At 37.9% G+C, this 22,742-nt stretch overlaps 1 protein-coding gene and 1 pseudogene across 1 annotated transcript; both read right to left on the bottom strand.

Moving 5' to 3' along the window:
• Nucleotides 1-6,129: 6,129 nt before the first annotated feature.
• LOC139465129 (sodium- and chloride-dependent GABA transporter 3-like) lies at nt 6,130-22,017 on the bottom strand. Its single transcript, XM_071246818.1, has 13 exons — nt 21,903-22,017; nt 21,369-21,500; nt 20,692-20,971; nt 18,957-19,089; nt 17,742-17,876; nt 12,599-12,702; nt 11,894-12,018; nt 11,258-11,370; nt 10,249-10,377; nt 9,300-9,399; nt 8,814-8,914; nt 6,890-7,060; nt 6,130-6,255 (listed from the first exon to the last, which is right to left on the bottom strand). Exons 1-13 carry the CDS (start codon nt 22,015-22,017, stop codon nt 6,130-6,132), a joined length of 1,764 nt encoding a protein of 587 aa, XP_071102919.1.
• LOC139464790 (uncharacterized) lies at nt 13,928-14,981 on the bottom strand (annotated as a pseudogene).
• Nucleotides 22,018-22,742: the final 725 nt, after the last annotated feature.

Here is a 22,742-nt window from a genome sequence, read left to right as displayed (position 1 = left end):
ATCTGAAGCTGGGTAAAGCTGCAGGACCAGATGGTATTAAGGCTGAGATGATCCAATGTTGCAGTTCTGTTTTAATTCCATATTTGTTAGTTATGTATAATAATATTTTGCCAACGGGCAATTTTCCATCCGAATGGGCTAAGAGTGTTATTGTACCACCCCATAAAAAAGGAAGCTTTGACTGTGTTAATAATGATAGAGGCATATCTTTGATGGATATTTTTGGGAGATTATTCTCATCTATTCTAAATTCGCGTCTTAAACATTTTTTTCTGATCACTTTAACAGTATACCTGAGGCCCAGGCAGGATTTAGGAAAGGTTATTGCACAACGGATAATATTTTCACTTTGCAATGTCTCGTACAAAAGTAATTTTCTAAAAGTGGCGGAAGTATTTACTGTATTTATGAAGACTTCAAGAAAGAATTTGATGCTGTTAATAGGAAATTACTTTTGTATTCAATAATGAATAATGGCGTTATGTTAAAATATTCTCTGTACTGACAAATATGTATTCAAATATATAAGCAGCTGTAAGAGTATCCAACACTACTATTAATGATTATTTTGATAGTTTAAGTGTGGAGTCAGACAAGGTTGTGTTGTCAGCCCGATGTTACTTGCAATGTTAATTTCAGAAAATCAATCCATGAATGAAGATGCAGATATGAGAGGTATATTCATAGGTGTAGAATATTTGGAACTACTGTTATTATTGTATGCTGATGATTTATGTATTTTTGATGGCAGTGTTTTTGGTTTGCAAAGAAAGATTGACATTTTATGTAAATATTGTAAATCATTGGGCTTACAGATAAATATGGATAAGACAGAAATATTAGTTTTTCGAAATGGTGGTTATTTGCGACATGATAAGAAGTGGCTATTTTGATGAAGAGCTACTAAAGACATAACTTATTTTAATTATTTAGGTATTATGTTTTCTACTAGGTTGTCATGGACAATGTGTACAAAAACTCTTGTTTCAAAAGCAATTAAGCAATTACAGGATAAATACCCAAATATTCCCGAAATATGTTATTTAAGTTGTTTGATTGTGAAATAAAACCTATTTTGTTATATTGGGCGGATGTGTGGGGCTTCCATGAAAGAGTTGTTATTGAAAGATTTCATAATTATTTTTGTAAATATGCATTGGGTGTTGGTAAACATGTATCGAGTAGTGCAGCTTTAGGCGACTGCAGCAGACATGGACTTTATATACATTACTACCAAAAATGTGTAAAATACTGGTGTAAATTGTAAAGCATATCGGATGATTGTTATCCCAGACAAAGTTAGATTCAGCAGGAAGGAAGACATGGACATCCTGTATAAGGTTGTTGTTATACACGTATGGGTTCGGATATGCATATCTCAAGATATTGGAGATATTTCATATTTTGTGTCGATGTTCAGACAGAGATCAAAAGATTGTGTAGTATTATCAATGATTCAAAACGACTTGCACATTATAAGAATATTAAGTCATTGCTGACTGTTAAATATTATGTTACAAACATCAATGTTAGGGAATTAAGAAGATATATATGTTTGATGAGATTGCATGAACTGCCGCTGCGTTGTAATATCAGATGTAAAGAAGCTATAACTGTTAACCGAATTTGTAGGATGTGTAATACTAATGACATTGAAGATGAACTACATTTCATATTTGTTTGCGAGGCATATGTATTATTGAGAAATACGTACATATGGAATATTTCATCAAACATTTGTAAATTTCATACATTTCTGACTTCTAATGATGTGTCAATCCTTAACAAATGTGCTAAGTTCGTTAAAGAAGCTCTAAAATGTAAATATGCTCTTGATAGTAAGTATATTGTCCATCTACCGCCCAATTGCCATATATATATATATATATGTATGTATGTATGTATGTATGTATGTATGTATGTATGTATGTATACTTATATGATATTGTTGCATCAACTGTGTGCATGGGCCAATGGCCTACCAATAGGAAACAGGCATGAAATACTCATATCTCCCGCCAATATGACTTGTGCGGTTGTGTGCAATGCATTAGCTCCTGTGAACTATGTTCACTAGACCTTTTTGTTAATGGCCTAATTGTAGCACTAAAAAAGTTATTACTGGTGTTGTTTTGCCATTTGCAGTTTATGAAAGAATATGTAACTGTATTTGTAATGAGTAAGGATGAGACATACATGTATAGACGAACAGCTTCTTTATTACAATTAGGAGCGATGGTTTCGGTGTAGGGTCTAACACCGTTATCAATTAAGTACAGAGTATGGTTGACAAGAATATATACGTGATAGGAGGCAGTGTTTATACAGTTGAGTAGTTTTAAGATCAGTTACACTGTTGTATTTGTAATGAGTTGTGTTATTACTTAAATAAAAATTAGATAAGTAAGGGAGTTCTTACTTTACTTAGAGATCATTGAGAGCAGGGGTCACAATGAGGTGTACTGAGAAGTACGGCACCTGAAGTTTCTGCATGAAGTTAGTCAGTGAATCTAACAACCGTGTCCATGACACTTTTGGAGGAACATACACACAAGCAATGCAGAACTTGACAACAAGAAAGGAAATGACATTATATGCCAAGTTTGGTGAAGAAATATGGTACGTTTTTCAAGATCTGCTCCGGAAACGAGGACTACTGCCATTTTCAGTCTAAATCAAAGTCGTTGCCATGGAAACTCGAAAAATATATACTTTTTAAATCCCAAACTATCAAAAGGCACCAGTTCCCCACTAGACCTATCTATGTGCCAAGATTGGTTAAGATATCTCTCATGGTTTTTGAGTTCTGCTCCGGAAACGAAATGTGACGGACGGACGGATGGACGGAAAGACGGACGGACGTCGCCCATTCCTTCCACTTCGTGGCGGGGGATAATAAACTTACTAAACCTGAAAGTGGATCCCTGAAAAGAAAGAAGGATAATTTCTGATTTCATCACGTGATCTTACTTATGCCACAAGTGGCAATTATGGAGGACAGGAGGCAAAAACCATGACCTTAGATTTTATGTTTATGACAGAATATTCAAAACACAATGTATTTCTCTGAAAGAAGAAGCCAAACTTTTTGTACCCACAACACTTTATTTTTCAGTAAATCAGTGATTGATTAATGTGTTTGGTTGAACAAATTATTGTTTCATGCATTTTGTAGAACCAAAAATCAGACAGAATTCAAGATGCGTAAATACAGGTGAGATGAGGTGAAATTGGGTTTAACGTCGCGTCAAAGATCATTGCACTTATACAGTGACGTGCATGCACGTGTGTGTGTGGCTACTTGTTCTTGTCCGGACTGATGCCGATTTAAAGTGCTAGCCCAATGAGATGCCATGCCGCAGTTTAACATGAATACCCCACTCAGACACAGTATACTGACTCCGAGCCGACTAGTCCTTGCTTTAGCCCCTTAATGCCAGACAGGGTAACAACAAGTACCATATTTTAACGTCTTTTGGTATGACGCGGCCGGGGGGCGTAAATACACTTTAAGCTAACACAAAGACCATTTTCATGTCTTTCCAAGTCATTTCATGATTGAATTAGGATGTAGGTTTCAACACCCGGACACTATTAGTAATGTCATTGATAAGGCAATGAAATAATGCCAGGAGTATTCTCGAAGCATGGCATCACTTTGAACTAATACCGTCACGATGGGCCACGTCAGAACGACCTTTCATCATGATTTTAATGAGATTGACAGTGTCATTGTCCAAGTGTTTGACTTCAGTGAGTTGCAAAATATCATCAGTTTAGCGAAACAGATATAGAACTTTATATATTTCCCCTTTGTTTAAATGAAGAAATATAATGAAGATATTAAACCCAAATCACTAATGCTATATATACACCGTGTGCTCCCTACTACGAAGATAAGGAGTTCGTGTTTCACGCACTTGTTGAGTTTGAGATACATCATGAAGGGATGAGGAAGACAAGCGGAGTGGATATCATTAGCAAAAGTAAGTGAGTGAGTAAGTTAAAATTAAGCCACAGTAGCAGGTTGGAGGTAAACACTTGTCGAGAGAAAGGACAGTAAAATAAGAAACAACAACAAAACCAACGTACATGTATGTTGCAACAGAACAATATATTGATGTCCTTGAAACATGAATTCATCATGACAGAGACAACACAACGTCACCTCTGGCTGAAAGTGGCGTGTGACCAATTGTTAAGAGAACATTCCTGGTAAAATCTTCTTGGCTGCTACCCCACGTAGGGTTTGATAAATTTATATGATGACTTTTTGTTTATATACTAACGGAAATAATTAACTGTGCTTCATATTAAGTTCAATAAAAATATATATATTCTGAGATTAAATAATGCATATATGATCATGAGGACATCTTCTCGACTTACAGGTCTTGATTCAAAATTTGCACATGCATGTTAATGCATGGCGCACAATTTGGATGTCTGTGTGTTTCGTGGGTGCATGTACTCACATACGTAGTTCTTCAATGTGAACAAAATACAAAGAATGTTCAGCTGTCAGATGTTTATAACACCACTTTTGTCTGACCATAAATATCGTTTGGGCAATGCCACGGCTTGCTGAAAATACATGTGTGTGCATTGTCGGTATTCTGCGAACAGAAATGGCCCAAAACAAAGTTGCGAGACATTTTAATGTTCATCAAAACACAATATCGTCTCTTTGGAGACTTTATCTCCATCAGGGCGTATGACTTGTCACGGGGCTGGTCGTCCACGTATGACGTCACGTCAGCAAGACAACCATATTCGGTTTTGTGCATCAGCGGAATCGATACCAAACTGCCACATTAACAGCTCGGACGATTCCTGGGTTGAGACCAACCAGTGGCAGTAATGTATGCAATCAGTTGCGGGACACATCCTCTGGCTCCGACGTCTAACAATAGGTGCAATTTTGCTTCCACTTCACCGTCAGGCAAAACTAGTTTCGTGTACACAGCATCTGAGGTTCAGAAGACAAGACTTGGACAGTATACGGTTCACAGATGAGTCCAGGTTTCATCTGGACAGCTCCGATGGTTAATGGCAATTAGAATGGCGTACGCTCCCGGAACTGTTGTACCCTTTGTGCAAATGCAGGGACGTAACGTCATGTTTACATAGAACATGTCTGGAATGACCGACGCCTACGACAGGAGTAATTCAGTTGGCCCAATCATTCTGGATGACATTTGGAACACCATCCGCCAGGCTTCAATCACCTGACGTCTTCAATACGCTGCACTTGCCTCGCCTGCAGCAATGAAAATGCTGGTCACAGCCAGTATTTACAATGTTCAGTCAGTTGTTACACCAAACCTCTTTTACCGCGTGTCTCGTATTACCAGGATACAACATTGATCAGACGAATGACTAAATAATAGGTTGTTATTTTCATTAACATTTACTTCACGTCATATAAAGCACAGTTACATTTTTCGGTTAATATACAAAACTCTTGCAAAATATGGATTTAATGCCAACTTTATTGATGTTTTCTCTAATGTGTATGATGTATGGTTACATCAGGTGATTAGGGTATCATTTAAGGATTTTAATATCATACAGAAAAGGAGATAGTCGTCACGTTTTTACAACTTTGCGTGCATTTGCGTATTCATCAGGATCTGATGGTATGCTATCGAAAGAAAATTATTTTTATAACTGTCAAAACGTCTTAAACCAAGAACAGAAATGCTACTATCAGTTAATGTTCTCTGAGCCACCAAACTAACAATTCTGAATAAACATACTCGTCTTTCTGGCTGGCTGTGCTGAATTGTGCATACACATACTGCATGGAAATTAAAAACGTCAATGCCAGAGAATTATTGGTCTTAAATAGTTGCTGAAACAAATTTGCGTAGAAGACAAAAGAGCAATAAGTCTTTTATGAATGGATCGATGAAATTCAGTGAGACGCCCAGATAAGCATGTTCTCCTCTTTTGGCAGCACCCTTATTCGCACAATTGTGATTCAAATAAGTGCCATTGAGTAAGAAGGTCTAAAGGTCATAGCATTGGACATCAAGCAATTGGAGAAGCAATGTGCCACATTTAATATATTCCTCTGAATGTCGACCATTATATGTCTGGCATGACTTCACTCGGTCTTTGATGAATCTATAGACCTTTTGTTATTCGGATGGATGAAGTTGATGTCTTCAAAGTGCATGGAACTTCTTCGGCCGTTTCATCTAGAGCTTGCTTTCCCCATTGTTTATTTGGTTGCAGCGACTGTCTGATTTTCTGAAAAGTATAGTTTGTAAAAACTAGCATGACTTTCTGAACCGTCAAGAGATTAATTGAAGCATCATAAAATGATATGTAAAACATTCCCAGGAATAACACTGTGATTAATCAATTAACAGCTCTTGAATGTGATATGTTTTACTGTAAAACACTGAAATTTCTCTAAGCTTCTTTTGATCAAGAATAGCACAGTGTTCCATCGTAATATTTCGACAAAGTGTGCTCACCATGAAGCTATGAATAAAAAGTATAATTTGGAAATGTATCAAAACATAAGACTATCATAACCATGAATTGTGCACGTAACAAATTGATCTGAATGCATAATTATATCTGCTCTCCAAATAATAAACTAAAAAATGGTTGTGTATTTAATATTCTATAACAACAAACAAAGGTTGGCACAACCAATCCTGATGGTTGAGTTTAAAACTTTGAGCCAACACTGTGAGGTACATTTACAACCACTCACCACAGCCGGTGCAGCTTTGCCATACTACCTTTGGTGTAGCGAAATGAACAAAATACGGAAGGAGAGCTAACCGTGTGAATGCTTGTCATCCATCTGACACTTCAGGGTGTCATAGGTACCTATAATGGTTGTTCATACTACCGATGCTGTATGTGTTACCTCAGTGACAGTGTTTCCTGGAGTCCGCCAAACTGCCCAGATGAAGAGGGCAGGCAAGGGAGCAATGGAGGCACAGGATATCATCCAGCCGACGGCAGTGGCCCAGGCAGGATAGATGTAGTCCTCGTACTTAGGAGGTCGGTAGGAGTAGAGGGAGTAGCCGAAGGTGATCTGGATGAAAAGACGACAAGGACCCTGGGGTGTGCCATTCTTTGCATTTCGTATTCTTGAGAGGAGAGACAGAGATATATTCCTAATAATAATGTGAGTGTTGGAGGGAATGCCGAATTGAAGCAGTTCTCAGACGTTTACCACTTTGGTGCAACGCACGAGAACGGGTATGGTGTTTTACATTCTGTGGCATGGCGAGTGAGTGAGTGAATGCTGTTTAACGATAGTCAGCAATAGTCCAGTTATCAGTTGGACCTGTAAGTAATGCAACCGGAACCAGAAAAGCCAGTGACTGTGACCAGCGCATTTATCTATACTCCATTGAGAAACGGACACGATCCCAGATATGTGCCACTCTGATGAAACCATGAGCATTTTGCTGACAAAGGTAGAATTATAATCAGTGTGAATGTGGGATCGAGAAAGGGACACACAGAGACTGATACCTTAGACAGCTGGGTCTCACGTGCCTCCTCTTGATCCCGTGATCATAAGATTCTGGTACGACTAAGGGAAGGACAGAGACTGATACCTTAGACAGATGGATGGGAGACAGCAAAAAGAATGAATTGCAAAAACAATTTAAATATTCATTTTTGAGACAGGGAATTTGCAGAGACCAATGTTGCCCTTTATTACCTATTCCTTTAGTCACTCAACGAAATTGACTAAATTTGCTCAAATTGATATCGTGCTATATTCTATGATGACTTTCCTGGTCATGCCACGAAAATGGTTGAAAGTGTTCCTCTGGTGTTATGTGTGGATCCCCCATTTGTTTTGTTGTAGCACTGTTGATGTTATTAAGTATCACTTACCCTTATATTTAACCTACAAGGAAAAACTAAATGTTTAAAAAACAATTTCGGGAGAAAATAAATAAAACCTAAATTTTAAACACCATCTAATGAACATGAATCCTTAAACAAAGTAATTATAGCGTTGGGACATTCAATCTGCCAGATAAACTGCATTCTTAAATAAAGAGACAAAACCCTTTCCATAATCCTTGGTCCAGGAGGTTAATGTAGAGTACAAATATTGTCGCCCTGTGTGACACATAATCCTATCATAATCGATGTTACTATCATCAACCAGTGTTTTCAAGCTAACTCATTGCTGACAAGTATTATGCACAACCACCAGTAGCTTAAGTAATGACCTAAATCCTGCTGGGGTAACATGCAGTAAGCCGAGGTACTGTAAGTCCCCTAGATTTGGTTACTGGTGGCCTATAGCCCGTGTTTTATGACTGTATTATATTGTTATGCTCAAATATGTTTAAAAAATTGTTTTTAACTATAATATGCATGCTCAAGTGTGTTTCATGTATTGGTTTTAAAGATTACTTTGCATAAATGACTCAATTGTTAACATATTAAACTTGGTTTCGTCGCTATATGGCTGAAATAATGCCGATGTGACTTTAAATCTTAACTCACTCACTCACTCACTCACTCACTCACTCACCCATAATCCTTGGTGCAATGCACATAACACATAACATTATCAAACCAAAACATTAAAAGATTCCTAAGATATTATAGATTTTAAGAAGTCTTCTCACTGCTTGAATTCAAACACAAAACAAAGAATGTGCAATGAAAGAAATGTTCTTTTCTTTTTAGGTGTGGAGGTGATCAATTGCCGTGAAATGCCTTATAATATCAGATGAATTATGGTGTCTTGGATATAAATAATAACATTGATAGAAGAATCAGTTGAATCAAATTGGAAGTTAAAACTGTCCTACCACAAGGAGTAATGGAGATGCAAACTTGATTAACATGATGAAAAGCTTAGGGATCCTCTTCCCCCACATCAACTGGACGTCCGCTTGAAGTCTCGTTGTGCCTTAACGGTATAACCATTGCAATGACCACCTGAGTTCAATATACAGTGAACATAGTTCTTAATATTAACTCTCTTGTGTTTGTCCTGACTGGACTATCAAAGTACGAAGACTTAAGCCCCACAAAACACAACAGATTGTAACTTCATTTTGGGTAGGAACATGCACGCACAATAGACGGTGATGAATGAGCATACCCTCTGTGACACCAGCCTTCCTTTTTTTACGATGATGTAATACTCTTCAAACATAAAATGTATAAAAGGTTCTCTACAATAAGATATTTATCATTAAGATCTGAAACAATATGAAGGCAAAATGACGTTATGGAGGTGAATTAAATGTAATATGCAATATAAGTGTTGCAGCATCAGTCAGGCTTCTTACCGTAGAGCCACCCCATCACCATGCATTCCGACAAGGCAAAGAGCGCTGTGGAAGGGAAATAAGCGTACCATTCCACTAGTGTCAGCATGTATATCCCACCCTGGAAATGGACATTAATAGTAAGGTGAGGTGAAATGGGGATTAACGTCGCGGTTTAACGATTACTGCATTTATATAGCGACGTGCATGTACTCGTGTGTGTTTGTGTGGCTGCTTGTCCGGACTGTTGCCGATTTATACTGCTAGGTCACTGAGATACCACGCCGCAGTTTAACATGAATACCCCACTCAGACACAGTATACTGGCTCCGAGCTGAGCTGAGCTGAGCTGAGCTGACTCCAGTCCTTGTTTTAGTCCCTTTATGCCGAGCGCCAGACAGGGTAACAACAAGTACCATCTTTTAACGTCTTTTGGTGTGACGTGGCCGCGGATCGAACCCCGGACCTTCCACTCTCCGGGCGGACGCTCTACCACTAGACCACGTAGGCGGTGATTTATTCCCACCACTTAATTTGAATGGGATTTATCGGGGCGACAATATTAAAGGCCTAGGTGAAACTTTCAAAGTGTATTTTGTAGACGTGTGATGAACATTGGTAAATTTCTTCTTAGGTGAGCAATTGACTTCCCTTTGTATGTATTTGTGACGGTGCCATCACCTTTTTGCAAACACCTGGTATCATCACTGTTTTATAATGCCTTTTGCCACAAATACATGCTTATTATACAGCCGCATTCGTACTATGGGCTCTGCTTATGGCAGATATTTTAAGGGTTATAAAAATGGTTCAGTCACTATTATTTATATAAGTATATCTGTTTTGGGCTTCAGTCAGTTCTATCTGGACCATGACAGTCAGTAGGAAAGAGGTAGTCCTGTCAAAAATACATTCATTAGTCACTGAGATAATTTTTTGAGAGTATATTTTGAACCAAAAACGTTTTTACCTGTAAAAGATAGATGATGGCAAAAGGGAAACTGCTTAAGAGGATCACAGCTGTTGGAAGCCACCGTCGCTTCCGTAGACTTGGGAACATATCTTCAAATGCTGATGATATGACTTCAATGGCTGGCAACTGTAAAATGTAAGATTAAATGTCAGCATGAAAGCACATGTTACTTGCAGCAAGAGACAGCTCACTGGACAAGTTCCCACACATCGGTTTCTTTCTGACAGTGTTCTTGTAACTAGAAATGGGGCCTAACGAGTGTAGCTGTTTCATTACTCTCGTAAACGTCTCACGTGTTGCTGTATGACTTAGCAATTATTTTGATAACATTAACAAAGCAAATATAACCGACAAAAGGTAGCTGATGGATTGGTGGTGAAACTTAATATGCAGTTTTACGGCCTCCTGCTGCAAGACACAGTATGTCATCAACTAACATTTTTACATTTAAATAGGTGTTGATGTCATCTCTAAAGAACAAACCTGTATTCGTCTGGTTTAGAATATCTGTTGATTCATTGGCACATGCTCCTGTTATCATCAGAACCGTACAACGGACTAGTTTGTTTTAGCAGAGATGACTTATAAACATGAAAATACCGTAATTTGTCGCGTTTATGTAATAAGGTGGTTTTTCGTCACACACAATGAATTTTCTAAATGGAAGCTTATTTAAGGGTCACCGTGAATGAGTACAGTGAATTTCACATCACAGGGGATGCACTATGGAGGGCTTCTGCTTTCATATGATATCCGTCAGAATCACGAATGTGACAATGCAATGAATGCTACATAGCATGTCTATATTGTCAACCAAAGTAAGTATAACCAATGTTTGGTTTAAAGTCAGGGGTGTCTGTTCAGTTCGTTCCACCTCTTGTGCGTCAAAAATATTGCTACTGGCAAATCATCATCTCAAATTAATTTTAGTTTTCTTGAACATTTTATACAGGGAGTGTTACCTTATGACACACTCATTAACACCTATTCTTCTTTTATATACTACCTGACAATCTATTTCCAGCGTCATCAGCATGATAAATGTCAAAGTTGACCATAACTGTGGCAGGGGCAGATAAGTCAGGACTTGCGGATACACAATAAATGCAAGGTTGAAGCCTGAAAGAGACGATGGTCAAGGTATAAAAGTCAAATAAATTAAAAACATCCATATGGCTTGGGATGCCACATCACAGACAGAAACACACTAACAACCATCGAGCGAAACCAAAACACTGGAAGACTTTATGTAACACGGGACCTAAATATGCCACAATGGGGTTTTCGATCTGCACAGAACACCAATGTTTTAACCACAACACATATGTGCAGAAAAGACATAGTGATGATAAATACAATATCATAATGTACGTATTTCTCGACCTGCCAGCTTGATGTGGGAGGAAATCCCGAAGTACTCCAACCCAAGATCCTAGTTTTCTGGCACGATTACAATAACGAAGGAATACATACCCGAATATTTGCAAATCATTTAGACTCTTGTGTATGTATGTCAGTAAGTAATGTATGTAAGGCGGTTCTTGGGCCACCTTGGTACTGTTGTACCAGCCTCAGTATTAACCTCCCGTCATTAGAGTCACCGAGCTACATGCACTCCATGACTAAAGCAGCGCTAACTAACCCGATGACGCAAAAGCCTCCACTGTCACTCCACGTTGGTAGGCAACGTGACCGATGATTGAAAAGAAGGAAAATCCAACCAAGATAGTAGCAAGCATATCCACGATACAAACCCAAACTGCGTCTCTAAAATGGAAATGGATATTCACTGAAATCGAGATAGATCTGTTCATAGTAATGGATGATGGTATTCTTATAGGGTATGCAAGTTGATGATGTTATACCTTCCATGACAGGTGATGTTGTTATAATTACCATTGAAGGTGATGGTGTTACAATTACATTTACAGTCGATGGTGTTATACGTTCTATTACAGATAAGTATGTGATAATTACCATTGTAGGCGATAATGTAACAATTACCATTGCTGGTAGTGTAACAATTACCTTTGCAGGTCAATATGTTTTAATAACTATTGACAGTGATGATGTTACAGTAACCATTTCAGGTGATGATACATTTACCATTGACAGTGATGATGTTGTGATTACCATTGCGGGCCATGATGTCAAAACTACCATTATATGTGATGACGTTTAAAAAGTAATAATGTTACAATTGCATGTCTTGATGTTATAAATACAGATAATTACATATCACAACACAATTGATGTAGTAGAGTTTAAAATTATATGTTTGGTTTCATTTCAAAATGCAAATTGTTTTCCAATCTGGTAGCATGGTCATTGTGACAAAGATACCTACCTTAAACAGTTATTGTTGACCTTGTTGTATCTCGACAAGGTTAAATTAAATCCCATGCCAACATTCAAGGAAAATAAAGCGTAACCGCATGCTTCAATCCATATCTGGTGAAAAACAATGACTCTTGTCTGCAGTTGTAAATAAACAGAGGATGAACATATACATACCTCTAAGTTGATATTTATAATGTTCAATTTCCAATTCAAAATATCTTAAGTTACACTATATTTAAAACATGAACTGCACTGGCGCTAAGTCAGCATTTTAAAACTTTGACAACTTTTTAAACATTTTTTCGTATCACAAACAACTGCTATCGGGTATCTGAGACAATGTACCGCAGATTTACAACATTTCAAATACCTGGTTGAAAATTCATTCCTTACCCCAGGATTCATTGAACCAATTTATGTTTATGTTTATGTTTGTGCAAACTGTTGCAGGAATCGGTGATGGTTAACTTGACATAATCAAATTTAACAACAGTTGTTTCATTTTTCGACTACATAAAATCAAACTCGGTGTTCTTCCCGTTGCCCTACCTTGTAGCCTGTGAGATTACCGGGAATACAGAGATTTAAGCCCTACCTTGTAGCCTCTGAGATTACCGGGAATACAGAGATTTAAGCCCTACCTTGTAGCCTGTGGGATTACTGGGAATACAGAGATTTAAGCCCTGCCTTGTAGCCTGTGAGATTACCGGGAATACAGAGATTTAAGCCCTGCCTTGTAGCCTGTGGGATTACCGGGAATACAGTGATTTAAGCCCTACCTTGTAGCCTGTGAGATTACCGGGAATACAGTGATTTAAGCCCTACCTTGTAGCCTGTGAGATTACCGGGAATACAGTGATTTAAGCCCTACCTTGTAGCCTGTGAGATTACCGGGAATACAGTGATTTAAGCCCTACCTTGTAGCCTGTGGGATTACCGGGAATACAGAGATTTAAGCCCTGCCTTGTAGCCTGTGAGATTACCGGGAATACAGTGATTTAAGCCCTACCTTGTAGCCTGTGAGATTACCGGGAATACAGTGATTTAAGCCCTGCCTTGTAGCCTGTAGGATTACCGGGAATACAGTGATTTAAGCCCTACCTTGTAGCCTGTGAGATTACCGGGAATACAGATATTTAAGCCCTACCTTGTAGCCTGTGGGATTACCGGGAATACAGATATTTAAGCCCTGCCTTGTAGCCTGTGGGATTACCAGGAATACAGTGATTTAAGCCCTACCTTGTGAATGAATGAATGATGTTTATTCTCGTAAATCACGCCAGTGATACAGAGACGTAATTAGATACAGGAATTAGATACAATAGGAGAAAACACGTCAGTGGAACATTTCCATACATGATCTTATATAACTTGCCAGTTTTAAAAGTATTGGCTTATAAGTAATGGACATCAAATGAGAGAATTTTACGGCAGAAGGATACATTCAGTAGTATTGAGGCAAAAACCTGTTTCTAATTTCTGAGAGTTTTGGACGTTCTTATAAAAAGTGCATTTCATCACATATCAAATTTTTACACAATGAACATTTTCTTTCCTCTCTCACAATGTTATACCATCTTCCTGTTTCAATGGGTAATCTATGATTTACTCTTCTAATACGAGCAGGAGGTGATTGGTAGTTCTAGTAAATAAGGTTCTAGGGATGGTAACACTTTAAACATGTTATAATAGTAACCTTTAGATGAATTTTCCTTTGATTCTCGCCATCTTTGCAAAAAATTATCAATGAGAACATGTTTCACATTTTGTTTCAACCATGCGGCACAAATAAAGGTTTGAGACAACCAAATGTAATTAAAGCCTATATTTTGAAAAATGCATTTTACTTCTTTTAATAGTGGGAAATGGTAATCTGGATTTGCAATGGACATTTGAAACATAAGTTTATATACTATACTAGAAAGGCTAGTTTGTGATGATGTTAGCTTGCACCAATTTGAAATCATTCTTATCTTGATGAAAATGCTGAGAGGATACCTCCCTAGTTCACCAAACACCATGTAATCGGGTACTGACTGTTTTAACTTGAGAATATATTTACAAAATTTAAGATGTACACGTTCAATGACAACAGCATTTTCAAAACCCCACATCTCAGATCCATATAACAATACTGGCTGAACAAGTTGATCAAATAATTTCAATTGACAGTCAATAGGAATTTCTAATATTCTAATTTTACGAAATACAGTGTACATTGCTCTAGATGCCTGATCTGTCACTCGTTTTAGTGCCTTACAAAATCAACCAGTGTTTGTAAATAAAATACCAAGGTAAACATATTCTTTAACAACATGAAGAATCGAGCCATTTAACATAAAACTGAAGACTCTATTTGTGGAGCGCTTGGCAAAAATAACAACTTTCGTTTTGTCAACATTGACTTTAAGTTTCCAGATAGTACAATATTCTTCAAATATAGTGAGACACTTTCTTAAATCTTCCGGGCTTTCGGCCATTAAAACAGTATCATCGGCATACAAATGAGAAAAAGTTTTATGTACAGTTCAAGTGAATCTATTAAAAGGTTATTTACATTATACAGTCCTTCAAAGTCATTTTCAGATAAAAATTGTTCAAGGTCATAAAGGTACAAAGCAAACAGGAAAGGTGACAAATTTTCACCTGGTCTTACACCAATTTGACATGGGAAGAAACCTGACACCTTGTTATTATGTGAAACACAAGATTTGATATTTTGATACTTATATATGACATTAAAACATTTTCCTTTGATATTAGACTTTATCATTTTTGTCCACAGACCACACCTCCATACTGTATGGAAAGCTTTGCTAAAATCGACGAAAACACAATACAACTTCTTATTAAGATTTCTATAGATATCAATGAGATCTTTAAGAATAAACTTATTGTCAATTGTTGAGTACTTTTTTCTAAATCCTGCTTGCGCTTCGCTTTTAGATTAGTCTGAACTGAGTAAGCTTGTAAACGATTATTCAATAGTGTAGTGAACAATTTACCTAAACAGCTTAGGATAGAAATACCTCTGTAATTGTCTGGGTCAGCTTGGTTTCCTTTGTCTTTGTGGATTGGTTTTATTTTGCCAACAAGCCAAGCTTCAGGTAAACCTCCAGTGTCAAAAACTAGGTTAAAAAGCTTTACGTAAACCGGCACCATAAAATGAATAGAGCTTTTAATGTACTCATTGTAAATACCATCCAACCCACAAGCCTTATCGTTCTTCAATGTACGGACCGCTGACATAATTTCTTCTTCTGTAATCCTACAACCTAAGATATCATCATGATTATCATAATTTGTTATTGGCAAAAACATCGTCATTATCATCAGAACTTTGATTAAGATCTTTAAAAAAATTTAAAAAATTGTCCATACTGATTTTTTCTGCTGTTTTCTTTGGTTCAAATGATTTTAAAATTTCCCACAAAATCTTAGGGTTACTATCCTTACATTCCCTCAGTTGTTGGACACATTTGTTTTGATATGTCTTAAATGCCTTCTATAGGGTTTTACTATAAGCTCTATTTGCTGAATTGTACATAGCTTTGCTATTACTATTATTGTAACCTGTGGGATTACCGGCGGGAATACAGTGATTTAAGCCCTGCCTTGTAGCCTGTGGGATTACCACAGACGGATAAAATGTTTCAAGCCCATGGCTTATATTGAATTAGAATATTGGGTGACCGGATATGTTCCAATACGAATAATAACAGTTTAGTTAATAATTTAGTATAAACTAGCCTTTTGAAAAAAAATGTATATTGAGTTAATTTTCAGATAAAACAAAACTGATGTACCCATATTGCGTATTGATTTTGCAAATGTTCACGGTGAGAAATCGAAAGTATAAGCACACTGTCAAATAGAAAATGTTCCAAATAATATATAGTGTAGCTTCAAGCGTCACATGCCACTGACAAATCTATAAAACACGCTTTTGCTTTTGAAAACTAAATCATGAAGGTAGATTTCCTTCAGAAATACAAGTGCCTTTTAATCTGATTAAAAAGATGCAAGGAGGCCCCATTGTAATATTTACAAAAGGAATGTCTCACCTTTTCGCGAGCAACTGGTGCCATCACTATTTAATAGTGATTTATAAACACAGGCTCATGTTATGGTCAGAATCGTGCAATGGACTCCTCTTTCAGCAGAGACTTCTTATGAATATGGAATGAATATTTTCTAAGTGTGAAATGTAGGATAGTGGTATCCAATCAAATTAAATTAGGTGCCTTTCTAGGACTGCAAATATTCAAGCACTTCTTTGGAGTTTTGGGAATTCACATGGTATTTATTTCATTTTTCTCTCAGATACTTTCTCTGAATATAAAGATAATGCTGTTTTGATTGTATTAAACATAATGGTTGTGACAAGGATTTGGTGGCACATTTGCTGGAGCCCTCAATATTTCACTCTTTGTACGGATTCCGAAGGAGCTTTGGAAGCCAGTACAACAAAGGAATGAATATGTCTTCTGGTTTTAGGTTCAGGGTGAGGTGAGGTGAAATGGTGTTTATCGTCGCGTTCAAGGATATTGCACTTATATAACGACGTACATGCACGTGTGTGACGCTGCTTGTACTAGTTGGGTATAATGCCGATTTTATTGAGCTAGCGCACTTAGATACCATGCCACAGTTTAACGTGCATTTCCCACTCTGACATTGTATACTGACTACGAGCCGACCAGTCCTTGTTTTAGCCAATTAATCCCGAGCACCAGGCAGGGTAACAACAAGTACCATTTTTTCACGTGTTTTAGTATGACGCGCCCGGGGATCGAACCCCCGACCTTCTGTTCTCTGTGCAGACGCTCTACCTCTGGATCAAAGAGGCAGTCTTTAGAGTCAAGACAAAAGTTGATGCTCCTGATCTTTGGGTTTGGCTGTTTTTTTCTAGTTAGCATATTTTTATATTTTACTTATACCAGGTTCTTTGCTTAGTTATGCTTACATATAATGGTTATGTTGTTTAAGTCCTTGTCAGTGGTTCTTAGTTCTTTCATATACTATTTTCAGAATGACCCCTAGATGAATGAAATATAATCAAGCTTAGAGAGAACACAGTATCTAACCACAAACATTATATGTAGAGCAGTTAGACTTTGGACGGCAGCGGTCAACACATGTGTACCTACCCCTGGTTCTGTAAGCCTATCGAAGTTGGGTTTGATGAAATAATACATTCCTTCTGCGGACCCCGGCAGTAGACATCCCCTGACGAGGAAGACGATGATCAGGACAAACGGAACGCCAACAGTGACGTACACAAGCTGCAACAGGCATCACAGTTACCTTAGGCGTACGACATGGAAACAAACAACAACGATATCAGTAAGGCAATCGTATTTATTACATACTTTAATGTGAAACGCTGGGGTTTCCGAAGTTGAGAAAAGTGATATTATCATTGCAGTGAACATAGGATATACCATGTGTCGAGTGAAATATCATATTCAAATGTATATTTTCACGAGTGGCGTAGCCACGTCAACATTTATGAAATAAATATTAAATCAATCGACATGATATCGAAGGAAACATGTGATATGACAAACAAAAATATCTGATGATTGCACAATCAATATTTGGAATACGATTGACACAGTATTTTAGTAAGGTTTCATATCTAGAGTAAGGATCTCAGCACCAAGGTGGAGCTTACATTTAACAAAAGTAGCTCAGATCAAGTACAATAAAGGGTCAAAAGTGAAATGAAGATCAGACTATGTATAGATGGTTGGCACCACAAGGTACAACACAGCAGTTAACATGGTTGGATCCTTTTCAACCGATTAAGGCTTGCATGTCAAATTTCCGCTTCTTTTGTCTTGTAGATTCAGAAGAGAATATTTCATCACTTACAGACCAGGAGGATGTGACACATGGCGAATGAGTACAATTTCTTCTGATAAATTCATTGGACTCATTAGGACAACTTAGAGTTCAAAGATTTTTTATAACATGACCAAAATACCATCACTAGCACTGCATATATTCAAAAGCATTACAATATTTGAATGATATTTGAAGCAACTTGTATCAATATTTTGTGTTTGAAAACTTGATTTGGAGTAATCTATGTGAATAATATAAAGTATTTCTGCGACAAGTCAATCCCTGCATATTTGACTCTACCATCACAGTTAATACACCAATTATTGACTTGCCTTTGCATGTGTTTGTGACGGGTGCCACCAGTGGGGATAGATACGATAACCTTTCCGCGAACACCTGGCACCATCATTATTTGATAGTGATTCACAGACACATGCTCATGACATGACAGAATCGTACAATCGACTCGGTGATATTTTTTATGAATATCGAAAGTGTTTTTCCCTTTTATTTACCTTTCCAGTCACCTTGATTCCTCGACACTGGCAAACAAACAAAATCAAGTATGTTATGGCCAGACACAGAACCAGAGGCCACCTTACTCCACCCATGTCATGTAAACCATCAGTCAACTGCAACACCTGCAATCTGACATTATTCCAATTGTCAGCTTCATGTGGGAGGAATGATCACATCTTATCGTCACTGAGTTTCAGTGATCCATTCATATCATTGTCACCTTCACTGTACCGTTTACGCCAAATGGAACCTGTTTAAGTGGATAATCGAGACTGGTTGATGCTGAGCCAGTTAGCAACTACTTGTTAATCAATGTTAAATCTTGTATGAATCTATGCTCGTTCATGTGTGGAGAATTCTGTGTAGTTTACAGGGGCCCATGAATTTCCAAGGCTGAACGCTTTTATATACCCCATAGTTAAACCGTCGGGCAAAAGAAAGTATACACTTGAAAATTGGAAGTGACCCAAAAATTACAAAGGTTATCAGAAACTTACTAAGCTAAAATCAGTCGCTGAAACACTGCAAACGTTATGTCCAAAACACAACCATTATGCCCGTATCAAATACATCACTACTGAATAAACATGTCTTGTTTGTTTCCATTTTAGCCACCATCAAACACGGGTGTATACGTTCTCTTGCCCGGCAGTGTATTTCTGACTGCCTCCGGCTTGGGTCAAGGCCCAGTTTCACCATGATCCTTCATCAAGTTCTGTCAGCAGCATTCTGCACAATGTAGTTTCCCCAAGAGGGGAAACGTCACAAAGCGTCTCCCCGGTGTGAGGAAGCGCGGGGTTACGATCCCCGACCGCGTCTAACAAAAGATGTTATAAGATGGTACTTATTGTTACCCTGCCTGGCGCTCGGCATTTAACAAGGCCTTTGGTTCTAAGTCTATATACTGTGTCCGAGTGGGGTGTCCATGTTAAGCTGCGGCACTGTGTCTCAGTGGGCTAGCATAATAAAGCCGACATTTGTCCAGACTAGTACAAGGACAGGTTACATACAACCCATTTCACCTCACCTGTCCCGTCCAACATTATGCTATGATAATACTGATCCTGAAATACTCGTATATTCTAGCTATTCTAGCTATATTACGGCGGTCTTTAAATAATCGGGACCAGACAATCCAGTGATTGACTTCCCGAGCATCGATCTACGCAGTTCGGATACGATAACATGCATGAAGCAAGCCACTGAGCCTGATCACACCATCCAGTTAGTCGCCTCATACGGGAAGCAATCCTAACCCGAATCTTCACGGTTTGCTTCTCTCCGCTGACATTATGCCATAATATAACTGAATTACTCCTCCAATCGTCATTAACTCGCTCAGAACTCATATATTACGGGGCCTGTCAATCAGGACACTGTACCTGACTTTTTTTCGTTAACACGTGCTGTCGTAACTAAATTTCATTCATATAATTTCCTTCTTTCTCCCTATGGAATTTGTTCTGAAAGATATTCGAGACTGGTTATTCTCTGTTTCATGTAGAGTAGAAACATTTAATAACGGATCATAAAGTGTGGTGACTGATAGGAATGAAAATATATTCTCTGTAAATGATAGTTGGTTGTTTCATCGATTGGATCTGATAACAAATGAATTCGAAAACAAAGCACATTCTTCAGAAGGATAAACCTACGAGCCATGCCTTTGCTCTAAAACTGGAAACTGTAAAACAAAGTTCTTTTCATGGGATGAAATCAACGCTTACGTACCTCCAAAACTCCTCTGCAGCTGTTCTACAAGCATACGCTCCTCCAGTGACGTTTACCTGATGACTGTAGGCGGTGCAGTTTGTAACTTCCGTGTGGTTCATAAACGTCTTATTGATGCCACTGTCAGATATACACGTGGGGGTGTTCCAGTCGTTGTCGCAATTGGCCCAGGGTAGGGTGGACGAAAACGAGTAGTAGAAGAAGTAGGCAAACCAGGAAAATATGGCATTGTAAAGTGACAAGACCATCCACAGCAGAATCAAGATCCCAACACCAATTCCTGAAAAAGTAAGTATAATAAGGTCATCAAACATTTCAAAGTCCATGCATACACATCCGTGTGATAGCGAATATAAACAACTCACAAGAAGTTAAAGAACTTCCGAATATTTCATATTATTATAGTTAATATGTCATGCGATGGCAATCACGAAAATGTGAATGCAAGGACATTGAAATGTTAAGGAAACCTTATCCAAATTTATTCCCGCGACCATGCACATCTGGTCACTCTTCTGGGTCAGTAATATTTATATTTACGCACGAGAACACTGAACCAAATAATGAAAGGTACTGCCTACACAAATCTTGATTGAACACAAAAAATCAGTTTTCTTCAGTGACTTTTTAAAAATGTTTTACAACCAAAGAATGGCGACAATATAAGCATACTGTACCTTTGAAAGGTGGACACATATTCCAGGCGTTGATTGGTCCACTCTGGGAGAACTGACCAATCACCATATCCAGGAACACACAAGGTATGACGGCGATTATGGTGAACAGTGCGAAAGGTATCAGAAACGCCCCTGGACGATAATGAAATAAACATTGGAAAACCCTTAGCTGAACTAGGATTAATTGGAATTCAAACCTGTATGTATAGCAAGGCATGTTTGCACGTTATGCAGTTAGAGAACAGAAAAAAAGGAGACAGCCACACGAGGATATGACAAAAACGTGGGTGCAATAATCTCATATGATATATGACATATATATGCGTTTGCACAGCAGTTATTTCGTGTTGCATGATACATTGTTGGCCCGAGGTACTCTGGCGTTGCATGGTGCGTTTTTACATGTAATACAAACACTTTTCAGAACGTTTTGTGCGTTTTTTCCAGCAATCGCTGTATGAAAGACCAAGTGAAATGTGCTTCTTAAGGTTTGAGGATGTGCTGTACATAAATGTTGTAGTAACAAAGTCTCACCTCCACCGTTACGCATACACAAATATGGGAACTTTATAAATGCCCCTGATCCAATACTGGAACCCAACAGGGTGATGATGTAGTCCATATGATGCCGCCATCTTTCTCCTGCCATGCCTGTGTTACAAACAGATACATGTTCGAGTTTAACCTTCAACAAAATTCATATCTATAATACTGCAGCATTAAAAACGTCATTTAGTCAAATAAGGCTAGTAAATTATACAATAGCACTGTAAGTTATTTAATCATATATGCGCATATAGAATGGTCTGAATATAGGTGCTTATTATTTGTACTCCGAGCAAGAGGTAGGCTTAATATACACCCCAGTGTCACCCAGCGGGTATGGAGACTATTGTTGTATGTTACCTATTTCATTATGTTGGACGCATGTTACTCCATTATATGCATGAAATATGTCAGAGCATTTATCCCAACTTGTGGGAAGGGCGATTTCAATCTCATTAAAATCAGATCCTAGTTCTCGCTATCGCTAAACAAAGATCTGAGGACACCCCACATGTCCTCAGATCTTTGTTTAGCGGCAGCGAGAACTTAGATCTGATTTTAATGAGATTGGGACGATTTATGCATATGCATAATGTTTGTACTTATTTCCAGTCGCTTGTAACACATGCTTTTAAATTTTCAAATTTCTGACAGCTGATGAGATTGGTGGTCAAGGTTATTATACTAAAAAGACGTATACCATTCTTATTGGGGTAGCTGAGGCATGTTTTATAGTTGCATTTAATTTTACATGTTACAGTACGGGTCACGTCAGGATGACCTTTCATCCGACCAATCAAAGCGTCGCTTACCAGATCATGAAAGTGT

The sequence above is a fragment of the Haliotis cracherodii genome, unplaced genomic scaffold (genome assembly GCF_022045235.1).
Source record: "Haliotis cracherodii isolate W230 unplaced genomic scaffold, xgHalCrac1.p SCAF_17, whole genome shotgun sequence".
Taxonomy (NCBI): domain Eukaryota; kingdom Metazoa; phylum Mollusca; class Gastropoda; order Lepetellida; family Haliotidae; genus Haliotis; species Haliotis cracherodii.
The sequence above is the reverse complement of the archived record's forward strand: the minus strand, read 5'-3'. Positions and strand labels throughout refer to the sequence as shown.

Excerpts from the sequence above, each read along its gene's own strand:
- LOC139465129 (XM_071246818.1), bottom strand. The coding sequence starts at position 22,017 with ATGGCAGGAGAAAGATGGCGGCATCATATGGACTACATCATCACCCTG. Across the intron at positions 20,972-21,368 it reads TATGTGTCCACCTTTCAAAG|GAATTGGTGTTGGGATCTTG; the intron begins GTACAGTATGCT and ends TTACTTTTTCAG. Across the intron at positions 12,703-17,741 it reads ATAGGCTTACAGAACCAGGG|ATATGGATTGAAGCATGCGG; the intron begins GTAGGTACACAT and ends GTTTTTCACCAG.